Source organism: Microcaecilia unicolor, chromosome 7, assembly GCF_901765095.1.
Source record: "Microcaecilia unicolor chromosome 7, aMicUni1.1, whole genome shotgun sequence".
In the NCBI taxonomy this organism is placed as follows: domain Eukaryota; kingdom Metazoa; phylum Chordata; class Amphibia; order Gymnophiona; family Siphonopidae; genus Microcaecilia; species Microcaecilia unicolor.
In genome coordinates this window covers 223,877,117-223,900,910 of record NC_044037.1, presented here as the reverse complement: position 1 = coordinate 223,900,910, position 23,794 = coordinate 223,877,117, and the positions used below count along the sequence as shown (strand labels likewise).

The 23,794-nt window shown below is 41.9% G+C and overlaps 1 protein-coding gene across 6 annotated transcripts in view; it reads right to left on the bottom strand.

The window, feature by feature from the left end:
• GPR155 (G protein-coupled receptor 155) overlaps window positions 1–23,794 on the bottom strand; it is a 65,240-nt gene that overhangs the window by 33,563 nt on the left and 7,883 nt on the right. For all 6 annotated transcript variants that reach the window (XM_030209115.1, XM_030209114.1, XM_030209113.1 and 3 more), the window contains exons 3-7: window positions 17,400–17,799; window positions 11,269–11,434; window positions 10,505–10,660; window positions 9,130–9,213; window positions 4,430–4,550 (exon numbers count right to left, since the gene is read on the bottom strand). In XM_030209115.1, coding sequence (XP_030064975.1) covers window positions 4,430–4,550; window positions 9,130–9,213; window positions 10,505–10,660; window positions 11,269–11,434; window positions 17,400–17,799 — 927 coding nt within the window. The remainder of the gene's footprint in view (window positions 1–4,429; window positions 4,551–9,129; window positions 9,214–10,504; window positions 10,661–11,268; window positions 11,435–17,399; window positions 17,800–23,794) is intronic.

Sequence of the window (23,794 nt, the reverse complement as noted above, 5' to 3'; positions counted from 1 at the left end):
TGCCCTAATTCATGCAAAAGCCAATCCAATTCTAGTTCTGTCCCCATCCTCTATAGGCAGGTACTGTAGTTTTGACCCTCCCCATTCATGTGTCTAAGAAACTCAGAGCCACCAATCCAGGCATGCAATGGGGCAAACTCAGAATTGGATCAGCCTCATCAGATGACGTGGGGTGAGGTGGCTACCTTCCTGTGTATGTAAGATACAGCAGAGGATAAACAGGATTGTGCAACACTACAAGAACCAGTAGCTAGCCACAGATTGGGAGGAAGCACTAGAGGGCTCTGCATCTCACAATTACTGGGGGGACAGATGCCATGTGCATCCTGCTTCAAGAGAGAGTCAAAATGCTTCTTTGCCCATCCTACTTCCAAAATCCCAGAACACACAAAATCTGGGTTTCTAGATCCTCTTGACTAGCTTAGTTCAAGATGGACAACCTGCTGCAATCCTCCTCCTCCAAGTAGACTAGTGATGGAATCCAACAGTACTAACAATCATAGCATAATGATCTTCACACTCAAAGAAATTATCTTAGAGGCTACTAAATAAAGGATGACACTCTCCATTTCACTAAAATAATTGAACCACCAATGAGGAAATTTACAAACCTAGCGTTTTATGTTTTCAGTTATACACTTGAAAAGCTATGGAAGGCTGAGTGACTTGCCCCAGACAACAAGGAGCTGCACTTGGATTTGAACCCAGACTTTCCTGGTTCTCACCTGCTGCTTATTAAGGTTACTCCATATTAAAAAAAAATAAAATAAAAAATAAAAAGTCTTGGGCTGGCTTTCCCTTTTACCATTGTAAAACAACCCAGCTGGAGGAAGGCTGATTACCCAGCCTGTAAGCAACTCTTAACACTGCAACATCACCAGTTCTATTCTTTCCAGGCCACAGGTGATGTAAGTTCTCCAATACCATTTGGTTAAAGCAAACTAAGTGATTTTATATGAACATTTCCCCATATCACAGGAAATGATCAGTAATCTGAACATTTTACCGTACATGCAGCAAATGTCATTGCTGTGTTTGAAATGCTTTGGTAGCTGTAAGGAAGAGTGCACTAGAGGGAACTATCAGGGGCATCTGAAACTGCTTGGGAAATAATTTTCTGAAAGAATGTATCACAGTAATTGGGGTTTGGCTGACGAGGTCCACATAAGAAACCAGCAGCACATCACTGGTCTCTGACAAACACCTTTCAGCATTTCTTCTCTAAATCATACACATCAATCAGTGATCAGCAAAATCCCAAGTGTATTGCGCTTCCAAGCGGAAGCTAAATTGTGTTATAAGTAAGAGTCAAGCCAAGACTACAACAGAAAGAAACGAGTCCCCCTCAACAGTCTATATTTTGACACTACAAAATAGTCTTTCCGGCTGATGGGTTATGTTAAAATAAACTAACAACTACAGGAGAATACAAACTCTAAAGAAAAATATTCCAACCTGATAAAAGGAGTTTGATTTATATGTATAAAGTTAGTTTGGAGGTGTCCCTTTAAACTGATGGAAAACATTTTCCAACCCATACAAAGAATATGTATCTCACAAATGGAACCTCAAACCTCCTAACAAGGAACAATACTAAAGTATTCACAACACCTTGTATAAACAGGAGTAGGTTAATATCATACGTTCCTATTAAGAAGGAAAAAGAAAAAAAAAACCCAGACGCAAAAACTCATACTACATGAGAAAAACGAATGGGATGAAAAACTCTCTCTCCCTCTTATGAATAACAATTAAACGGACACCAAAAACCAAACTACCCCGAACTAACCCCAGCCCAAAAGAAGACTACCTCAAAGGAGCCCCCCCAGGAGGAAAAAGAACCCTGAAATTTAACAAAGTTTAACAAAGAACCTGAAATAGCCAAGGCAAACACTTATATACCCACTCTTGCCTAATGAAGCATACAACAAGCATGCCAAATACAATGGCTAAAGAGTTACTTAGCTTAATCCAAGCAGGGCAGCTTCAGTCAAAAATTCCCCCCCAAGGACTCCGGAGCCTTACAAAAATTCTTCAACCGATGAAAAAACGCTGACTCTCCAACAAGAGCGCCTTGTTTCGCCAACCTCGTGGCTGCTTCAGGAAGGGCGCTTCAAATGCATCTGGTAATGAAAAGCCAAAACGACGCTGGAAACACTCAACTAGCCCTGTATAATAATCATTTTATTTTTGATGATGAGCTGTATGTTCAAATTTCTGGGATAGCCATGGGAGCGTCTTTTGCCCCCTCTGTTGCGAACATTTTCATGGGGCAGTTTGAGGAACAGTATGTATATACCAACAAGGGGTTTGTTTGGGTGCAGTATTGGGGCCACTACATCGACGATGTGTTTGTAGTCTGGCAGGGTTCTGAGCAACAGTTAAGGGATTTTGTTCACAACCTTAATAGTTGCCATGCCACCATCAAATCTGAATGTAATTCCCACGTTGAGTGTATCAATTTTTTGGATGTTTTAGTTAAGAAGGATTGCGGGGTGTTAAAAACAGAAGTTTTTGTTAAGCCAACGGATAGAAATTCCCTGCTGAAGTATGATAGTATGCACCCTTATCTTAAACGCAGCTTGCCCTATTCGCAGTTTTTGCGGTATCGTAGGATTTGTGATACCACTCAACTATTTCAAGAATCGGCGGGGGAGTTACAAAAGAAATTCAAAGAAAGGGGATATCCGGATAAGCTTGTGAAACAATCTTATAAAAAGAGCTCTTCTTATTCAAGATAATCAATATAAAAGGACTAATAGTATGGACAAAGTGATTTCTTGTGTTTTGAAGTTTACAGACAGATCTCCTCAGATCTCCGCGATTCTAAGAAAGCATTAGAAGGTTATGCTCACTCAGGAAGCATTTCAGGATCTCATGCTTTCTTTTGCTCGGAACCAAAATCTACAGGACCAAATTAAGTGTGGCAGATGTGTGGTCGAATACCACACGATTAGAGGGATATCATCAGAAATGTGGACACTGTTCTGTCCATAACAGTGGAATGTTCGGAGTTCAAGTCCACGGATGGCAAGACTTACAAACTGAAGCACAGAACCACGTGTGAATCAAAGAATGTGGTTTATCTTTTTCGGTGTCCGTGTAATTTGCTCTATATAGGTCATACCACTCGTCAGTTTAAAACAAGGGTTATAGAACACCGGCATTGTATTACCAATGCCAAGTTGGAAGCACCTATGACTCGCCATTGTGAACAGGCTCAACATCAGTTTAATCAGTTGCAATGCATGATTATTGATCAAGTACTTATGGGTAAAAGAGGGGGGGGATTTTAAAACAATTTTATGGCGTAAGGAACAACATTGGATTTACTTACTTAAAACAGTTGCACCTCAAGGATTGAACAGAAATATTGAGTGGAATGCTTACTATTAATGAGGTGTAGTCTGGGAGGTGTGGTTTCCTTCGCTTATTGGACATTGTGATTGGATATGCAATGACGCTATGACGTCACTACAAGATTAAAAAAAAACTTAATCTGATTCGGAGTTCCTGCTCCTGCACCATCTTTGGTATCCATACGATTGAGTTTTAGTTTCCAGCGTCGTTCTGGCTTTTCATTACCAGATGCATTTGAAGCGCCCTTCCTGAAGCAGCCACGAGGTTGGCGAAACAAGGCGCTCTTGTTGGAGACTCAGCGTTTTTTCATCGGTTGAAGAATTTTTGTAAGGCTCCGGAGTCCTTGGGGGGGAATTTTTGACTGAAGCTGCCCTGCTTGGATTAAGCTAAGTAACTCTTTAGCCATTGTATTTGGCATGCTTGTTGTATGCTTCATTAGGCAAGAGTGGGTATATAAGTGTTTGCCTTGGCTATTTCAGGTTCTTTGTTAAACTTTGTTAAATTTCAGGGTTCTTTTTCCTCCCGGGGGGGCTCCTTTGAGGTAGTCTTCTTTTGGGCTGGGGTAGTTTGGTTTTTGGTGTCCGTTTAATTGTTATTCATAAGAGGGAGAGAGAATTTTTCATCCCATTCGTTTTTCTCATGTAGTATGAGTTTTTGCGTCTGGGTTTTTTTCTCTTTTTCCTTCTTAATAGGAACCGATATTAACCTACTCCTGTTTATACAAGGTGTTGTGAATACTTTAGTATTGTTCCTTGTTAGGAGGTTTGAGGTTCCATTTGTGAGATACATATTCTTTGTATGGGTTGGATTCTAAACTGCTCCATCTACTCCCTCCCCCACCCCTGAGAACTGGCATTCTTCATATTTCACATTTATTAATGTAAGACTTGCATGGGATTTTCCCCATCAACTTATACCAAGCAGCGATATGTAAAGACGAACGATTTCAGGAATTTAAGCATCAAAAAATTGCTCAGAAATTGAACTAGAAACGCACAACAATTTTAAAGCAGTGGCACAAAGCTCCAAAACAGTCAGAAAATAGAATAAAGCAGCTGGCAGAACTTACCTGTCCACAAGTAGGTGCTGTAGAGTGCACTGTACAATATCAGGAACACCAGAGTCTGCCCAACAGAATTCCTCTCCTTAATGATAAAGTTCCACATCATCATTCCAATGCAGACCATGAACTGAAAAGAAGGGGGAGGGAGATAGCATTTCAGAACTCATCTTCATGTAAGTATATGGAACAAATAATGCAACTAGCAGCTGTAACTTAAATATTAAAAATAGAAATAGCATTCTTCAAACCACCTGTAATACAACCATCCACAATGAAGACCTCATTGTTTATCATCTTTACAGCTGTTTTTAGCCGCCCACACCCTCTCTCAGTATCCTAAATACAAACACTACCCTTGTAACAACTAGGGTAATGTTATTCTTACAGTGCACCTACCCTTGGCTCCCCTCCCCCCACACATAGTGAACCAGCAACCCTCCTACTCCTTCCCCCTTCTGTAAATGTTCAATTATAACCCTACTGCCACTAGTCTTCCTTTACCACCCCTCTACTTGCCCCACCCCATTTCAAATATTTTGAGACAGCCTGTCCCATTAGCACATTCAATGGATGTGAATTAAACAGTTGCAGGGCACTGTATTGAAGGGGGCGGGGCTCATTACAAGAAGTTCATTCCTCTCCTCCTAAGAAGAGCAGGTTGTGCCATTAATCATTGAGGAATTCTTGTTTGTTGTAACAGTGCATTGGAGCAACAGACAAGAATCCTTCTGTAAGATCAATCCGGCCGACTTCAAGCCCGTTGCACACCAGAAAAAAGGTACGGCAAGCAACCGTACAGCCAGGGAGCTCTGAAGGAAGGTCCAACCTAATAGGGACGTGCTCTTTCTGAAGAGGTTCCCATGTCTCAAGAACGCGCATCTCTCATCAGGCATGGTAAACTTTGAAAATTTAGGTACTGGTCAAAACTGAATTGTATACTGTGACCTGTTGCTGCTGTATTGTTCTGTATTTTGCTGTCTCTATCTTTGCAGGCACTTTTACCATTCATTTATCAGCAAGTAGTGAAAAAAAAACCCCACACAAACCAAAAACACCTTCATAGCTTTTATACACACAAGCACCTTTTGTTTGTTAAATAAACAAACAAACAAGGTAAGCTCTTAGTGAAAAACTCATGTTGACCATCTGCTGTAAATAATGTACACCATAATGGTGTCATGGTTTGCAAAAAATATTTATCATTCTGTTTGTTGCAAGATTTTATAGCTCTGTCAGTCCTATTTGTGAGCCAAGTTTCATTATACACACAGCCCTTTATTCGTTGGAGAGTGAAAAGAGGAGGGCCCCCATTATTTTGAAACACGGTGTTATCTTTTGGTGCCAAATGCATTTCATTTCTTACATCCTTTCCCAGATGTATTATGGCCCAGCCCTTGTTTTAAGGCTACTTTTTCATTTATCTTATTATAAACTGCCTGCAAGCTACTGAAACAGTATACATTCAGGTATATTAGGTATTTTTCGCTCCCTGGAGAGCTCACAATCCAAGGGGGTCTTTTACTATGCCGTGGTGGCGTTTTTAGCTCATGGTGGAAATCAGCTGGCAGTAAATGCCAAGATGCCCATTATATTCCTTCACACTTAGGTGATATGTTTTAAAATTAATCTCTGGGTACTTTTGTGAGAAAGCACCAAGTTAAAGTACCATTATGATGGCTATGTGAAGCCTATTTTATAAAGGCAATTAAAGAACCTACTTTCTTTATAAAATACCTAGAAGAAGTTATATAAACATCCAGGCTGATATTTTGCCAAAAATGCAGGTAAGCTGCAATCATCTCCGGGAAAAAGGTGACCAAGGCTCCAGAAACAAACAAAAAAAGTGGTTTTAATAAATTATTGTAGAGCAAACAATATGTAATACAACTGTCCAAACCCCATCCTTTTATGTGAAAATTTTTTTTTAAGTTACAGAAGTTCAAGCATTTAACTTTTTCATACTGTGTATGGACCTGTGATTTGAAAATTGGCCAGCCTCAACATTTTGGATCTGTTATTTCAGTCATATTTTATACTCTACACACGTACTTGCTTGCTCCCACTCCATCTCTGTGCACACCCACCAGCAAACTGTACACCATTATTTTAAAGTGTGCAGTTTTGCACTGGTCTGTGTTATAAAAAGGTCATTAAGACACATATATGGCCAAATCCGCTCATAAACATCTAAAGTATCCCAAAGCGGGCACATACTTAACTACTGAAAGCACTGTGTCCCCCTTATAAAAAAGATTACCCTCTATAGGTTTACAGTTAAGCCCCTGAATGTGTGATCCTAAATCTCAACCAATAAAGGGATTCTTTTACAAAGCTGAATTAAAAAGTGGCCTGCGGTAGTGTGGGCGTGTGAAATTGCCACACCCCAAGGCCACTCGTTACCGCAGCCGGAATTTCCATTATTTTACACCAAAGTCGTAAATGGCCGTACGGTAATAAAATCAGCATACGGCAATTTACTGCCTGCGCTCTTACCACCACCTATTAGTAGCCGGTAACGTCTCACGCGCTACCCTGGCGGTAATCGGACAGCATACAGCAATGGCCAATTACCGCCAGGTATGCCTACTCCCTGCGCTAGAAAGTAGAAACGTTTTCTGGCATGGAAAACGCAGCGCAACACAAAACTACTGCAGGGCGCCTGGGAGCACCCAGCAGTACTGTTTTGCCGCATGGTAGCCCTACTGCTGCTTTGTAAAAGGGACCCAGAGTTAAGATAGTCATTTACTTGGGTTAAAGCAACAACGTTATGCAGGTAATGCCAAATACAGTGGTGGAAATAAGTATTTGATCCCTTGCTGATTTTGTAAGTTTGCCCACTGACAAAGACATGAGCAGCCCATAATTGAAGGGTAGGTTATTGGTAACAGTGAGAGATAGCACATCACAAATTAAATCCGGAAAATCACATTGTGGAAAGTATATGAATTTATTTGCATTCTGCAGAGGGAAATAAGTATTTAATCCCTCTGGCAAACAAGACCTAATACTTGGTGGCAAAACCCTTGTTGGCAAGCACAGCGGTCAGACGTCTTCTGTAGTTGATGATGAGGTTTGCACACATGTCAGGAGGAATTTTGGTCCACTCCTCTTTGCAGATCATCTCTAAATCATTAAGAGTTCTGGGCTGTCGCTTGGCAACTCGCAGCTTCAGCTCCCTCCATAAGTTTTCAATGGGATTAAGGTCTGGTGACTGGCTAGGCCACTCCATGACCCTAATGTGCTTCTTCCTGAGCCACTCCTTTGTTGCCTTGGCTGTATGTTTTGGGTCATTGTCGTGCTGGAAGACCCAGCCATGACCCATTTTTAAGGCCCTGGCGGAGGGAAGGAGGTTGTCACTCAGAATTGTACGGTACATGGCCCCATCCATTCTCCCATTGATGCGGTGAAGTAGTCCTGTGCCCTTAGCAGAGAAACACCCCCAAAACATAACATTTCCACCTCCATGCTTGACAGTGGGGACGGTGTTCTTTGGGTCATAGGCAGCATTTCTCTTCCTCCAAACACGGCGAGTTGAGTTCATGCCAAAGAGCTCAATTTTGGTCTCATCTGACCACAGCACCTTCTCCCAATCACTCTCGGCATCATCCAGGTGTTCACTGGCAAACTTCAGACGGGCCGTCACATGTGCCTTCCGGAGCAGGGGGACCTTGCGGGCACTGCAGGATTGCAATCCGTTATGTCGTAATGTGTTACCAATGGTTTTCGTGGTGACAGTGGTCCCAGCTGCCTTGAGATCATTGACAAGTTCCCCCCTTGTAGTTGTAGGCTGATTTCTAACCTTCCTCATGATCAAGGATACCCCACGAGGTGAGATTTTGCGTGGAGCCCCAGATCTTTGTCGATTGACAGTCATTTTGTACTTCTTCCATTTTCTTACTATGGCACCAACAGTTGTCTCCTTCTCGCCCAGCGTCTTACTGATGGTTTTGTAGCCCATTCCAGCCTTGTGCAGGTGTATGATCTTGTCCCTGACATCCTTAGACAGCTCCTTGCTCTTGGCCATTTTGTAGAGGTTAGAGTCTGACTGATTCACTGAGTCTGTGGACAGGTGTCTTTCATACAGGTGACCATTGCCGACAGCTGTCTGTCATGCAGGTAACGAGTTGATTTGGAGCATCTACCTGGTCTGTAGGGGCCAGATCTCTTACTGGTTGGTGGGGGATCAAATACTTATTTCCCTCTGCAGAATGCAAATAAATTCATATACTTTCCACAATGTGATTTTCCGGATTTAATTTGTGATGTGCTATCTCTCACTGTTACCAATAACCTACCCTTCAATTATGGGCTGCTCATGTCTTTGTCAGTGGGCAAACTTACAAAATCAGCAAGGGATCAAATACTTATTTCCACCACTGTACAGTCACTCTCCACCACCCCTGCCTCTCTCCCTCCTCAATGCTTCACTTTTAGACAGCTGTTTGGATGTCCTGCCAAGCATTATGTGGCAAATGGTCCTCCCAATTTTTCAAACCAAATGATTTATGTGGTCAAATCGAGCACACAAAATCAAATCACTTTGCATAAGTAGTCTCAAGAGCGGGATACTTGCAGAGTGGGTTAAACAGTGCTTTCCATTGCTTTGTGCAAGACTTAGCACACAGGTAGGCAATCCAAATTTAAAAATAACATTTGTTTCCTCCCCCACCCCCCACCAACATTTAGAAATGATCACAGCTACTGACCTGAGCCAGGAGCAGATTGGATGTAAGCATATGGGGAAGGCGTTTGTACTTTTTACTCAAAACCAGGACAGCAAGAGACCAGATCTACAAAAAAAAAAAAAAAAAAAAAGATTCAGTGCCACACTTCAAAATCAAGAGAAAGATTGTTTCTATCACATGCTAGAACTGTTATTCTGCTTTTCCTCTTTGGACTGGGTTGTCTTCCTTCAAACATGGACCCTCTATCCCAAATAAGCAGAGTGGGAACAAACTTGTATGCCTGTTAAGAAAACAGACCATTAACTCAAGATTGTTGAAATCTTCATGATCTCTAATACGCACGCATGAGAAGGGTTTCCATATACTGGCAGGATTAGTGTACACATCTCTCTCAAGCACATTCGTTGTACTTCCAGGACAAATGGCTAGATACCGAGAATCTTGTCCCCGGTAGCAATTCTCCACCTAGTCCTGGAGGCACAATGAATATGCATGAGGATGTACTTGCAAATCTTTCAGGCAGATTCACTGTAGGAATCCTGAAACTAATGTGGCTAGAGGTACTCCATAAGTGGTTTGAGAAACACTGATACAGAAAAAAAGGATAGGAAACTCTCCCAGCGCTCTCTGTTTCACTAGTCTGAAAAATGATTTATTTAAACATTTTGGTGGGACGCGAATGTATTCCCACATCAATTTTAACAAATAATCTTTGACCTGGTAACGCAGGGAAGAGGTATCTACATAAACCATTAATTCATTATCAGCCAACACACTTTTAGATGGTCCACGTGTATTCCTCACATTCAAAACATATGAAAATAGAGAATGTCCAAAGTGTTTTTGCCACTAACTAGCTGTCAGAAAGTCGTCTTTCCTCAATGTGGCTGAAAATTCTGAATTCCTCTACAATGTGCGTGTTTAGCCACACTGAAAGGAGGAATTCTTGGATGAAGAAGGGGGTGAACAGATGGACTTCCAAATCTTTAGCTGGAAAACACACACACAAAAGAATTCTACCTGCAGGAAAAGCAGGAGCCAGCGAGCACATACTCTGCACAAGGGACAAGTTTTATAGCAAAGGACACGTAATTTTGCATTGGGAACTGTTAGAGAGCCTGCAAATATGAAGCATATGTTGTCTTTGTGTGAAAGCAGTTTGAAAATTGACCCCAAACAATCAACTTATTGGGACAACATGACAAACTAAAATATTTCTAATTTATACCTAGTCTTTTCAGTGTAGCAGTACCTCAGAAGTTAGTTAATACCTACAGAAGCGAAATGGCAACTCCCACTATGTGATCTGTGCCCAATGCTAAACATGCTACGCTTCAGATACAGACACATGCATCACAGCACCAGTAAGTCAGGACAACAGGCCAGGAATACTAACCAGGGAGACCAGGCCGACGATACTGATGTCAAAGCTAACATTCTGCAGGGCTGCTACCAAAGGCTTTGGATCCATGGATGGGATGGTCAGTAGCCAGGCAGAAACATACATAATGGGCGCCGACACAAAAGTGCTGATCACCATGCCTGAAGTGACCTACAAAACATAAGAACGAGAAAATCAAAAGCAAGGTAGCACAACCAGCACCAACGTAGTGGTGTGGAACAGGAAATAAAAAGATGACATTGTACTGTGACCAAGAATCCAAGGCGAAAGATAACACACAGGCAAAGTCAGAAGAAAAGATTACAGCCTACTAGAGAAAGATGGTACCTGTATATAATATGTAAACTGCTTGGGTTGTACTACAGAAAGGCAGTATATCAAATACATTACCTATAATATACATATATCATTTCATTTGGATATTTCACTTGTCATTACAAAAAGGGAAAGGCATAGTACAAAAACATTCATAAAAAGTTATAAACTAAAAACATATATAAGAACACAAACAAACTTAAGACAAACAGAAAAGCCAACAGCAAATCAACAAACCCCCCGGGAAGCTAACAGAAGCTTGGACTCTCTTCCCACAGAAATGGATTAGTTTTCCCACAATGGGGCACAAGAAGGGTCAGGGTGGTCTTTTACTAAGTGAGGTAAGTCATGCAAAATTTACCAGATGTCAAATACCCTTCCTCCTCCCCCCCCCCAAAGAAAAAAAAACCTTGAAATGCCATGTCAAAATATTAGTCACCTACAATCTCTACTTCCATGTTGAATTGGTGAGCAAAGATCGCCACTGACGGAGCTACTGGGAAGACACCATATAGAAATGCATAATTTGATAAGGTGGTACGGTTCACCACACTGCTGTTCTTATCCAACAATTCCACCATTTCTCTACAAATAAGAGGCAGCACCAGTCTGAAACAAAAAATGCACAAGAAAAAGTTACTACAAGCTCCGATGTGGATTTTTCAATTTGGTTAAGCTGAGTATTTCAATCTAAGAGTTCAAGTTGAATTACAAATCAGGTAATGTGGTAATTTCCCTGCCCGCTGGGGCTTATAGGCCAAGGAAACGGCTTCCTGAAGGTTACAAGAGGTGTCTGAGATTTCAGCCCCTGGTTTCCTTATTTTCAGCCACTAAGCTACTTCTCCACTCTGAAAGAAAACTTAGATCCTAGGTATACATTTCAAACAGTTAAAACCTTCAGTGTTGCTTACAGGAAAAACGCACACTGACTATTCTGCACAATCCACAGTTCTAGGTGAATTACAAAACATAAACAAATAAAATACATACGAGAGCCCACTCAAATGACTTGCTTAGTATCTTTTTGATATTTAAAGGGTTTTTATTGTAGGAATTGTTTATTTGGACTTAGCACACACCTTTTCACTGGCAGCGTAAAGTGAGTTGCATTAAGGTACATTAGGTTTCCCCCTATCCTCCAGGGCTTACAATATAATAGCCTTATTAAATATGCATTAAGCATATGTAAGTTGCTATACATTTTAACGCAAGCCTCATTCTCAATAGCTTTTATTAACATGTGTGAAGACGTCAACACAGTTTTAGTAAACAAGGTTCTAAGTTTTTACCCGAGATAGAGGGTGAAGTGACTTGCCCAGAGTCACAAGGAGCATCAGCACAATTTAAATCTTTGCTTTCCTGATCTTAGCCCAGTGCTCTAACCAATAGCTACTCCTTCAGAAGCCATTAATTGAAACGGTCTATCATTACACATTGGGGGCACAAAAATCCCATGTAGTAAAAAAAACCACAGCACTCAAATCTTAATATTATTTTTGAAAACAAATGTGAGAATAACCCAGCTGACCTCAGCAGAGACTTATTTTATACTGAGACCCAGCCCAGTGACTCATTACAATCTTCAACATGAGCCTGCCATGAGTGGGAAAGCGCGGGGTATAAATGTAATAAAAAAAATTTAAAAAAAATCAGCCATACAACTTTTTAATATTTTCAAAACAACTTTTGTGCATTTTATACTATTTCATTCTTATATATAAAAGACACTACTGCAGAAGACCCCTGACAGGCTTTGATGCCGAAACACGGTCCCATGTCGGGTTTTAGCTGTATGACCAATAAAATGTTTTGCAAACCCATTGTTATACGAGTGTCTTGGGTTAGCAGACTCACCTACTACTACTTTCCCTACTCTATCTCCTGTTTGGATTTCATAGTGGTCCTTTGTTCCTCCACCTTGGTGGTTTGCCTTTTGTGAAGGTGTGGAAGAGATATCTGGAGAAATGTCTCGATCACAGTCTGATCAGAGACAGACTCGAACTACATAACAGCAAGAAATAGCAGCTTGAAGCCCTAAAGGCATCCACATCAAAGCAGTGTTTCAGAGCAGCTCCCACGTTAACAGTCTTGCAAGTATCTCAGAGTGATACCACCTTCCACAGGAATTGTAGTCTTAGTACAGCTGTGACTAAAGAATCCACCTTAGACTACTGAAATCTGTCCTTTTCAAACAGCAGAAGAGGATGTAAAGCAGACATAACTCTTTCTACTTTAAGAGCCATGTCAGGGGAGTGCTGATAAGATGGCTGCCAATATTGCAATTTCAGCAGGGGAGCCGTGGGGCACTTCATTTAGCTGAGAAACATTAGCAGAGAGAGGTTGCAAATCTAAGATGGCTGCCATTCTTGCAGTTTTTTTTGTGTTTTAAAAAAAAAATATCTTTACAAATGCCTTTGTCAAAACTGAAAATACAAGAGCTCACAACACCATGGTGCGCAAACAAAGTAAGTTCTACAACCTAATCAAACACACCCCTTAGCTCCCCTCCCAGGCAGCAACGAAGGGACAACCCAAAGAACCCGCTCTCTCCTACCCCACTGAGCAAAACCCACAGAATATAATGCAATTCTAACACAGGATACACATTATGCAAGTAATAATTATCCAACGGCGCATACACCTTCCGGAACTCCAGTCCAACAAAGCATACACCTTCCGGAACTCCAGTACAAAGCCTCATTTGACAGCAGCAACTCCTTTGTACTTGTGCACCAGACAGTTTCCAATCCACCAGGCATTCATGGACAAAACAGAGCTGTCCTTCCACTCAGTCAGAATATGCTGAATGGCCAAACCCATGAGAACATCAAATAGCCGGGCTCTACTTCCTTGTAATAAGCTTGGCAAAGCTGCAGACCTCAGGATAACCACTTATAAGTGCATCACCCCCTGGATCCTTGCCCACACCACACCCCAAAAACCCATTATATTACTACACTCATACATGTAGTAAAAAGTGTCCACACCCGTTCTGCAAGACCAACACAAATTAGACCCTCCTCTTGTAAGTCTCAAAACCTTGTAAGGCATCCACAGCGCCCTATACGCCACATAGTAGGCAGACCAGTCCCCAAAAAGTCCTCCACTCTTCATCACCAATATCACCCCCCCCAAATCATGTTCCCACACCTATGACACCAGTACACGCATCAAAACTAACTTTCTGATAAACCATTAAGTCCTTTTTCGACTACCCAATAAGCTCTATGCAGAAATATGTCCCCCATTGCCACTCACTCCATACACTTAGAACCCCTCAGGTAATGCCTCAACTGCAGCCATTGGAAATAGTGGCAGGGCTCAGCCACCAGCTCAAACACCACCTTCCTATTCAACTCCAGTGAACTGTCCACTGTTGAACCAAAACCAAACTCCAAAATATATGTCAGCTTTGCAGGGGGCCACTCCAAAGAAAAACCCTCCAAGTGCTGCAGATGCACATGAACAAGATAAGGTGAATTAGGGGCATAACCACTGATTTCCCCTATCAGAAATTCCCAAGAATTTCCCTATCAAAATAAATAATCTGGGCAGACTGCACAAGCAAATAAAAATCAAGTCATCCTCAAAAGCAGAGGACTTACATTCAACCATCCCGCTGTTTGTGCCCAAGATGCCTCTACTTGCCCATATTGCAACTGCCAGAAGATCCAACGTCAAATTAAACAGCAGTGGAGACAGCGAACACCCCTGCTTTGTTCCCTGAAAAACAGGAAACGCTAATGACAGGACCCCGTTTACAAGCACCTGAGCTTGCAAGGAATTATACAAGTCCACCATCTGAATAAACCAATCCAAATCTCCGAACATAAAGGCCACCTCTATCCGATCAAAGGCTTTCTCCGTATTCAACGACAGCACTACAAGCTATGGCTGACTATGGGCTAGAGAAAGAACATTCCAAAGTCTACATGCGTTGTCCATAAAATACCTCCCCAAAGATAAAACCACTCGATCCCGATGAACCAAGCTAGACATACCTAGAAAGCCTCACCTGCAAGATTTTCACAAACCTTGCAATCCACATCGATTAGAGAAACAGGTCTGTAATTCTCTACCTTAGAATGATCACACCCTGGCTTAGGGATTACCACAATCTGCAACTCCCCAAATGACTCCATTTCCCTCAACAGGGCTCGGTAATACTGTCCCAAGAAGGGACTAAAGTCCTGGAAGGCCAAATAAAACTCCTTCAGTCCATTCTCCCATGACAACACCCAGAGGGGTCTTATAGGTCGCAAGCTCCCTCTTTTGCTATGCCGTCAGCACTGGATGCATCAACTGGTAAAAACCACATCCACAGACAACAGGACAAAAAAAAAAAAAAAAAAAGACTACCTCCAAGGCATATGTCATCTTGTAAAAGGGTCAAAACTCAGAAACAATATACCCCCTCCCCCAACTCATCCACCACCACCTGAGACACCCCACCTTTACATATCCACTTCAGGTACTGTACCAGCAGATGCCCCGATTTATTATTTTCTGAATACTACAATGATCTATGCATGTAGATTACTCAGCTCCTTGCTTAACAGGGTCCTATAAACATATTTGGCCTTTTGAAGCTGAGAATGTGTCAGACCAGAAGGCCTCCACACAACACTGCTCTAGCTACAGAACTTCCTTCTCCATTCTTCCCAACTCCTTCCTCCTATCCCTTGTTTTTCCAGTTTTATAGGAATCAATGACTCCCTTAATAGTGGCCTTATAAGCCTCTCACCATACCCGAGGACTATAGCCAGCCAGCAGGTTCCGAGAAAAATAGCTTTCTGTAGCAGACGATCACCTCAGTGAATGCCCCATCCTGCAACACAGTAGGAAACCACCAAAAAGGCCGAGACATATGGGAAGAAAACCCATCCACCTGTAATGACATCGCTGCATGATCAGAAAAAACAATCCCATGAATGACAGTCCTGCAGGAAAGGTAAAAGAGCCAAGGAAACTAAAAAACAAATTAATTTGAGAACAGGAACAATTAATGGGTGAATAAAAAGTGAAGCCCCTCTCAGTAGGGCGCAGCATACGCCAGGGATCCACCAGGATCAGCCTCGCCACACTGGAAGCAACACCGCTGGACTTAGTGTGCTGCTGAGAACCTGCTGACTGCCTGTCTAAAACAGTATCCTGCATCTGGTTAAAGTCCCCTCTCATAACCATATAGTCCGCCCCAAACCCCACCATCTGCATGGCCAGTGCTTGAAAAAAAGCCTGGGGAATTAACATTCGGTGAAGCTTACACTTTAGATACCCAATGCCCTTCCTGTCAGAAGCCTAAAGAGAAACTATAGGTCCGCTCTTTGGGAGTGTCTCTTCCCTGCTTATTTACGCAACGAGAAAAGCAGGCACTCTATGATGACCGGTATGCTCCACAGCGGAAGCATTTTTAAAACAGATTCTGCTGGTGCAGCCATAGATGAAGCTGAGATATCCAAACAACCCTCTCATTCAGGCACAGTTAAATCTTACCGGTAGGCTCCAAATTAACCCAAAGCTCTTTCTGTCCAAAACTGGTATGCTTGCCAGCAACTGATGGAGGCAGAAGAAACCCAGTTAGCCTGTGGAAGGGGGATGGACCTGGCACCACCAGGTATTCCCCAAGGACCTGAATTCAGGCAGCAGCCAATTCCAATGATAAGGCTGTACAAACCCCTAACTTCAGAAAACCAGTCACCAACCAGTTCAGAAGTCTGAATGTCAATCTTAGAGCTGCACAGTCAATTATCTACCACCTGTTGGAGATAGAATACTCAATTGTTTCAGCTTGGAAGATTGGCATAAACCCATATTTCCTGGGCTTATCTGGTACTGATGAATATATAGACGCTTTCTCCCTATAGTGAATGGAAAAGATCTTTGTGCTTCTGTGGGCAAGATGCACTATGTCAATTCTGTCAGTCATTGTTCCATTGTCCTCTCAGTTTCTTTAAATCTTATCCTTTTAAAATTTTCACATAGCATTATTCTCTTTTGGTTTGTAAAGTATAGAATTACTGTAAGATGTACTATGTGGCTTTTAGTACTTAGAGAACACATTCAATAAGCAGAACTTAAACGTGGAGGCTTATTTTCAAAGCACTTAGTTATATAGTAACCTATGGAACTTTTAAGTCTAAATGCTTTGAAATTTTATTTATTTGATACATTTATATCCCACATTTTCCCACCTATTTGTAGGCTCAATGTGGCTTACATAGCGAACCCCTAAGTCATTTTTTTTAACCCTAACTTAAGGCTTTCAAATTTTGATACGAGATTGGGGTAGCCGAGGGTTCCCCAAACCTGTCCTGGGGACCCTACAGCCTGTAAGATTTCTAGAATATCCACAATGAATATTACATAAGTTAGCATACCCTGAGGCTCACTGTATGCAGATTACTTTCACAATATTCAATCTATGGCTGGTGTAAGTGCTTGCACCTAAATTAGTTGTGTATTTTACCTAATATACTAGTATTTAGGAAATAAGAAATCTATTTCCCCTTATAGAATGGGCACTTAAATCTTCTACAAGACTTTATCATGGATTTGAATGACGAAGATCACTTACAGTTTTGCTGTGATAAGTAGAATTAGTGCAACAAAGCCGGACTTCTGAAGTTTGCTGGTCTGCCCCACCATTGTAAGCCCCAGATAAAACAGAGCTGAGCCAGCAAAGGAGCTTCCAAGCCCGTCCAGAAAGTTTTCCATGTACGACGGAATCTTCTGCCCAAGAATATAATTTGCTGCAATTCCGATAAAGACCATAAACACCACAGGGTTCTGCAGGACACGAAGAAGCCCCAGCCCCACTATTTTGGTCTTGTTGTATGAGGTATTTGGATTCTCTTTCCACTTCTGAATTTCACAGAATATAAATCCTATTGGGTTCAGCATCATCAGGGATATCGGGGCCACCAAATAAATATACTGCAGGTATTCTGGGTGTGTAGACTGATATAAAGCTTCAACTAGAAGACAAGAAAGGTGAAATGATGACTGGTGACTGGCAACGTTCATGAAATACACATCAGAACATACAATGCGCACTTATCTGGATGTGCTCCATCAATTCTCACCATTTTAATTCAGTCAGTTCAATTAAATGCCACCTCAGGGACATTTTCAGGATGTGCAGTCATTGGTTATTCTACTCAATTCAAAGAAGTTGGCAGATGTGATACCACACATTTCACAGTTTAAAAAATTGAGACACAAAGAGGTCAACTGGGCAAACATACTGACCCTATAAAAATAGAAGAGCAGATCATCACACTTTCAAAAACTGAGAATGATTGTGTGTGTGAATTGGCTATGTGTGAATCGGCAATGTAGATGTTTCAAGTCATCCATGAGACAGCTGACCTTATGAGGACTCTGGTGAATTGAATGCCATGTTTTGTTCACTTGAAGGAGATGGGTTTGTTAGATTTTGGCATTTATTTTTTTAATCCGATTAAAAAAAAATAGATGCTTTCTGAGAAGTTCTGAGAAAAGAGGACATTTCTCTGGGTAAGTGACATTCTCTGTGCTTGGTAGCTTAAAGACTGGGTTTCAAAGAGGAACTGTAGGTTATTGATACACAAAATAAAAAGAATTTTTTTTTTTAAAGCAGCAAACTTTATTAACCAGTCTCCATTGCCTTTTCCACATAGTTCTAAAACTTGAATTTTCTGCCACAGTATTAACAGACTCTAGAAGGCACAGCAGGGCCTAGTTCAGTCCTCTTCCCACCCCCTCCCCACCTCTAGCTCAACTCATTTATAGTCAATTATTCTAATTAGGACAACAAGAGGAGAGGTTTCATTAGAGTTTTAATTACATTTAATTAGTTTCTGGGAAGCAAACAATAAATAAGTTACATATTATACCATATAATAAGGCCCTTTATAGTCAACTGATATCCCTAGTACCTTAAGAAGTTTTAATTAAACAACTCTATAATACTAACATGCAGACAGCAGTCCAACAGTAAAAGGGGTGCTATCCAGTATGATTATCTCCAAGTTGGTGAGAGGTTATATATGTGTGCTCAATGCAGAGCTCCTAGCTCTCAGAGAATGAGTTCATTCTCTTGAGGCTAGAGTAACAGACTTGGAGGAGCTGAGGGAGGACTGACAGCTACATAGAGGAAGTCTACAGGGACGTTGTAGAGAAGTCCCACCTCCAGTCTGGCAGCCCCTGTGCTGCCTTGGAGGAGGGAGGTCTTCTAAAAGGAGAGCATCACACTGGTGAAGCTGGAAGTAATCCTGTAGCCAGGACCAGCCCACCAGGGAATGCAATATCCTCAGCTTCTGCCCAGAAGGGAAGGGTTAGAGTTAGTAATTCGATTATTAGGCATTCAGATAGCTGGGTGGCTGCTGGACATGAGGATCACCTTCTCACCTGCCTGCCTAGTGTGAAGGTGGTGGAACTCACGCGTCACCTACATAGGATTTTAGATAGTGGCTGGGGAGGAGCCGGCTGTCTTGGTACACGTGGATACCAGTGACATAGGAAAATGTGGGAGGGAGGTCCTGAAAGCCAAATTTAGGTAGAAAGCTTAAATCCAGAACCTCTAGGGTAGCATTTTCAGAAGTGCTCCCCGTTCAGGGCCCAAAAGACAGGCAGAGCTCCGGAGTCTCAATGCATGGATGAGGTGATGGTGCAGGGAGAAGGGTTTTAGATTTGTAAGTCGTGAGTCGTCATGGAATCTTACAAAAAGAAACTAAAAGTCGCCATGAACGCTGTATAGCCGCATCCACAGCACACGCAGTAACTGGGTGTACACATACATAGACGTTTCGAAAGTGACTGTTCTACACATGTGCTAGGCGCTTTCCCCAACGAGCTGCTTGCTGCAATAGCAAGCAGTTCATTTGCATGCAATTTCCTTTAAGCATCATTTGCTATTTGGAACTCAGTAAATTTTACCAAGGATCTAAATGCACACAGTTTATTTTTATTTTTTACCATCTAAGTCAGGGGTGTCAACTGCAGTCCTGGAAAGCCGCACATCAGTTACCTTTCCAGGCTACCCTAATAAATATGCATGAGATATATCTGCATACAGTGGAGGCAGTGCATGCAAATCTCTCATGAATAACCTCTCTAAGCTTACTCAATATTTGGACCAGAATCTCAACTTCTCTTCCCTATCCATCTTTGTGACAGCTGCTGTTATACCTCTGCCATTAAACTATAATTTCCAGTAATACGGTAAAGCCAACTCTCCTTTCACATTTGAATACAATAATATATGAAGGACAGACACCAGAAACAAGCAGTAGAACTGCTGTTGACAGGCTTTTATTTTGGTTGTGTTCAAAATTGGCCTATTTGTGGTTCTCCAGGACTGGATTTGTGTGCTCCTGACTTACAGCAATGGGATAGCCAAGACTCCCACTGTGCAGCAACCTAAATACCTTCTCTCGTTAGATTAATTGGTCCTTGAGGAGCATAAAGATGTCTAGTTTACCAGGTAACCTAGCTATGCAATTTAATCCCAGTCTGAGACCAAACAAATATTCCTAATGGGTACCATTCATAGACCAGGGCTGTGCATCTCTTTAGCTCACACCTTCTCATTTCCAGTCCCTGAACCATTCTGATCTTAACACTATCCAGAATCAATGTGCTATCTACATATACCCACCAGCTTCTTCAACCTAAACAAAAAATCATCGTGGAAATCTTGAAAAACTAGTCTGCTACAGAAGCCAAAAGGACAAAGCCGAGAACCACTACATTAATCCCAACCTTAAGAAGTCCAACACACCCCTTTCTCCTTCAAGCTGTGCCTAATTAAGAATGCAACTCAATTAAGGAAATATTAGAAAACAGCTTCAACATCACAGTCTTCACTTCCAAAAGCCCATGAAGGGACTCTGGCACAAAATCTGTGTTCTACTGACCACCGCAGAACTAACAACAGTTTGCCTGGCTCTCCTTATGGATAATTTTTGGAGTTTTAGAAGGTTAATTAGAAAAATGGTATTACCGCCTCAAAATACCATTTTTCTAATTAACCTTCTAAAACAAATAGATCAGTTTTGTCCTGGCTAGCCCTCCCAAATATTCCCATTTTATATTTTAAAATCCGAATCACGTTTTTCTTAACTCCAAAAATTATCTAACAGACCCTAGGCACAACCAAGTTTTCAGGCATTCACCCCCCTGTCAGTTTTCTAAGAGCCACTAAATTTCATTGGGCTCTAATAATTAGCTAATACTTTATTTTTTTAAATTCCCTTTTATTTCCTTTCCACAGAAGTAAAGAAATCCTTGACAACAGCTCCAATCTGTCTCTTTCTCCAACCTTGTCATTCCCCAGAAGTGGGCCTGGAGGCTCAGTTCATTCCAGTCGTGATCACTAGCACTGTGCATTATAGTGTATTCTTGTACTGTTTGATGGCCTTGGCGAAGGCTCACTATGTAATTCTCAGTCATCTGAGCTTGATCAGGTCAGTACTATTCTACTACTACTACTACTATTTAGCATTTCTATAGCGCTACAAGGCGTACGCAGCGCTGCACAAACATAGAAGACAGACAGTCCCTGCTCAAAGAGCTTACAATCTAATAGACAAAAAATAAAGTAAGCAATCAAATCAATTAATGTGTACAGGAAGGAGGAGAGGAGGGTAGGTGGAGGCGAGTGGTTACGAGTCAAAAGCAATGTTAAAGAGGTGGGCTTTCAGTCTAGATTTAAAGGTGGCCAAGGATGGGGCAAGACGTAGGGGCTCAGGAAGTTTATTCCAGGCGTAGGGTGCAGCGAGACAGAAGGCGCGAAGTCTGGAGTTGGCAGTAGTGGAGAAGGGAACAGATAAGAAGGATTTATCCATGGAGCGGAGTGCACGGGAAGGGGTGTAGGGAAGGATGAGTGTGGAGAGATACTGGGGAGCAGCAGAGTGAGTACATTTATAGGTTAGTAGAAGAAGTTTGAACAGGATGCGAAAATGTTCTAAAAAGGGAGTGACCCATACCATACCTTTCTTCATGAGTAAGCTGAATATGAAGTTTAGTTTGAGCAGTCAGGTGGTTACATACTGGAATGAAGCCAGAACCAAAGCCTGAACTACATTAGTTTCCTACAACATTGCAACTTTCTATGGTAATAGAGTACACAAGTCTCAAGGCAGGACAGTACGTTTTCCCTGATCCTGAAGGGCTTCTAACCTTTGCTGAAGGGTCTGACAACTGTCTCCTCAAGTCTTGCAAGGCTCCATCAAGACTTGCCAAAGAGTCTGTGAAAGACTCCGTGTTAATCTAGCCCCTTGGATGTGGGCTAGTACACGTTGTCAAGCCCTTCAAGCACCCCAGATGTCGATGCACTCTGTTTTAGTAGCCCCGTCAAAAGCTCAGGGAGCAAGGCCTGGAGGTGCTCATCAAGGGCTGACATCGGGAAAGGGTGGGTGTCAGTGTAAACACAGGCTGCTAAACTGGTCCTGGCTGCATGGAGATCCATGCATCGGCACCTCTTGCACAGAGGGAGAGCTTCCTACCAGCACCAATGCTTCTCAAGTACAAGGCAAGCCACCAGGAACCTTCAAAGACATGAAAAGGAAAAACAGCTGTGGTCAAATCAAAGGACTCGATGATGCAAAAAAAAAAAAAAAAAAAGAGAGAGAGCGGAAAGCACGACCAGAGCTCAGGCCTAAGTGCAGCCTACCGAGCATGATAAAAACAAAGGAAACTTTTAAAAGGGCAAAAAGAACCTAAACCATAAGAGAAAGGGGTAAAAAAGGAACCCCAACGATGAACAGGGTTAAATAAAAGAAAAAAGAACACATGAAGGCACAAAAAATATATACTTTTAAAAATATTCTCAATTATATTATATTACCCACTAGGCAGTAAAGGGTAGCAGTAAGACAGAGCAGGCCCACCGAGAACTGTTGTTCATAAGAACATAATGCCATATTGGGTCAGACTAATGATCCATCCAGCCCAGTAGCTTGTTTCTAACAGTGGTCAATCCAGGTCTTATAACCCCGTGGACGTATGATCGTTATTTGAATGTAACCAAGTTTCGGTAATCCTAACTAGACCAAAGTCCAAAGACATTATAGCTTGTTTTTATGACTACCAGCTCAAGGAGCACATGCTGCGCACAGCATGGCAGGCAGAGAAACTTCAATGGGACTCTTACAATGTCGAAGTCTATTAGGATCTGGTTAGGGCAATGCTTCACAGGTGGTTTGAACTACGTCCCCTCACAGTACTATTAAGAGAGCAGGGTATCAGATACAAATGGTGGCACCCTTTCACCCTAGTATTTTATAAAGAAGGCAAAATGCATCAAGTGCAATCTGTGTCAGAAGATAAGGTGATTTTACTGGAGAGTGTGCCGGAGGGGTCAACCATTCACTGGCGCCTGCCGTCCTTGCGGCGCAAGGAAAGGCGGCCAAGGTGGCAGCGGGTGGCAAAGAGCAACAAGCGACTCCAGTGACAACTGATTCCCATTTACTGCCACAAACATGTTGAGGACGCTTTTTTTTTTATAGAGGCGACTAAGACTGGCTTGTCTCCAGGAGAGGGGGTGGGACAATGGGGGGGGGGGGGGGGGAAGAATTTTCTATTCAAAAAATGAGTGTGTTTTCTCAAGTTATACTTCCTGAAATCTGATCTAGAACATCTCTGGCATTGTTGTTCATGGCATGGTGCTTTTGTTATGCACTCAATAAAAGGGATTTCAAATAAAATACATGTGTATAAAGTGCAACTCCGCCCATACTTCTTCCCGGAGCACACAACTACTCTTAATGTTTGCTTTTGCACTTATATTCTGGATGAACTGCTTCCAAACTCTTGGTATAAGAAGGTAGTGTATAAAAGTGAATGCCATGTTATACTGAAAGGATTGTAACTTTATATCATCTATATTAAAACCCCCACATTTATACTTTCACTCAGGTTTCTACCATCGTTTTTAGCGTATGAGAAAATAAGAAAAACTAAGTTGGTCATTTACAAATAGTTAGCAAG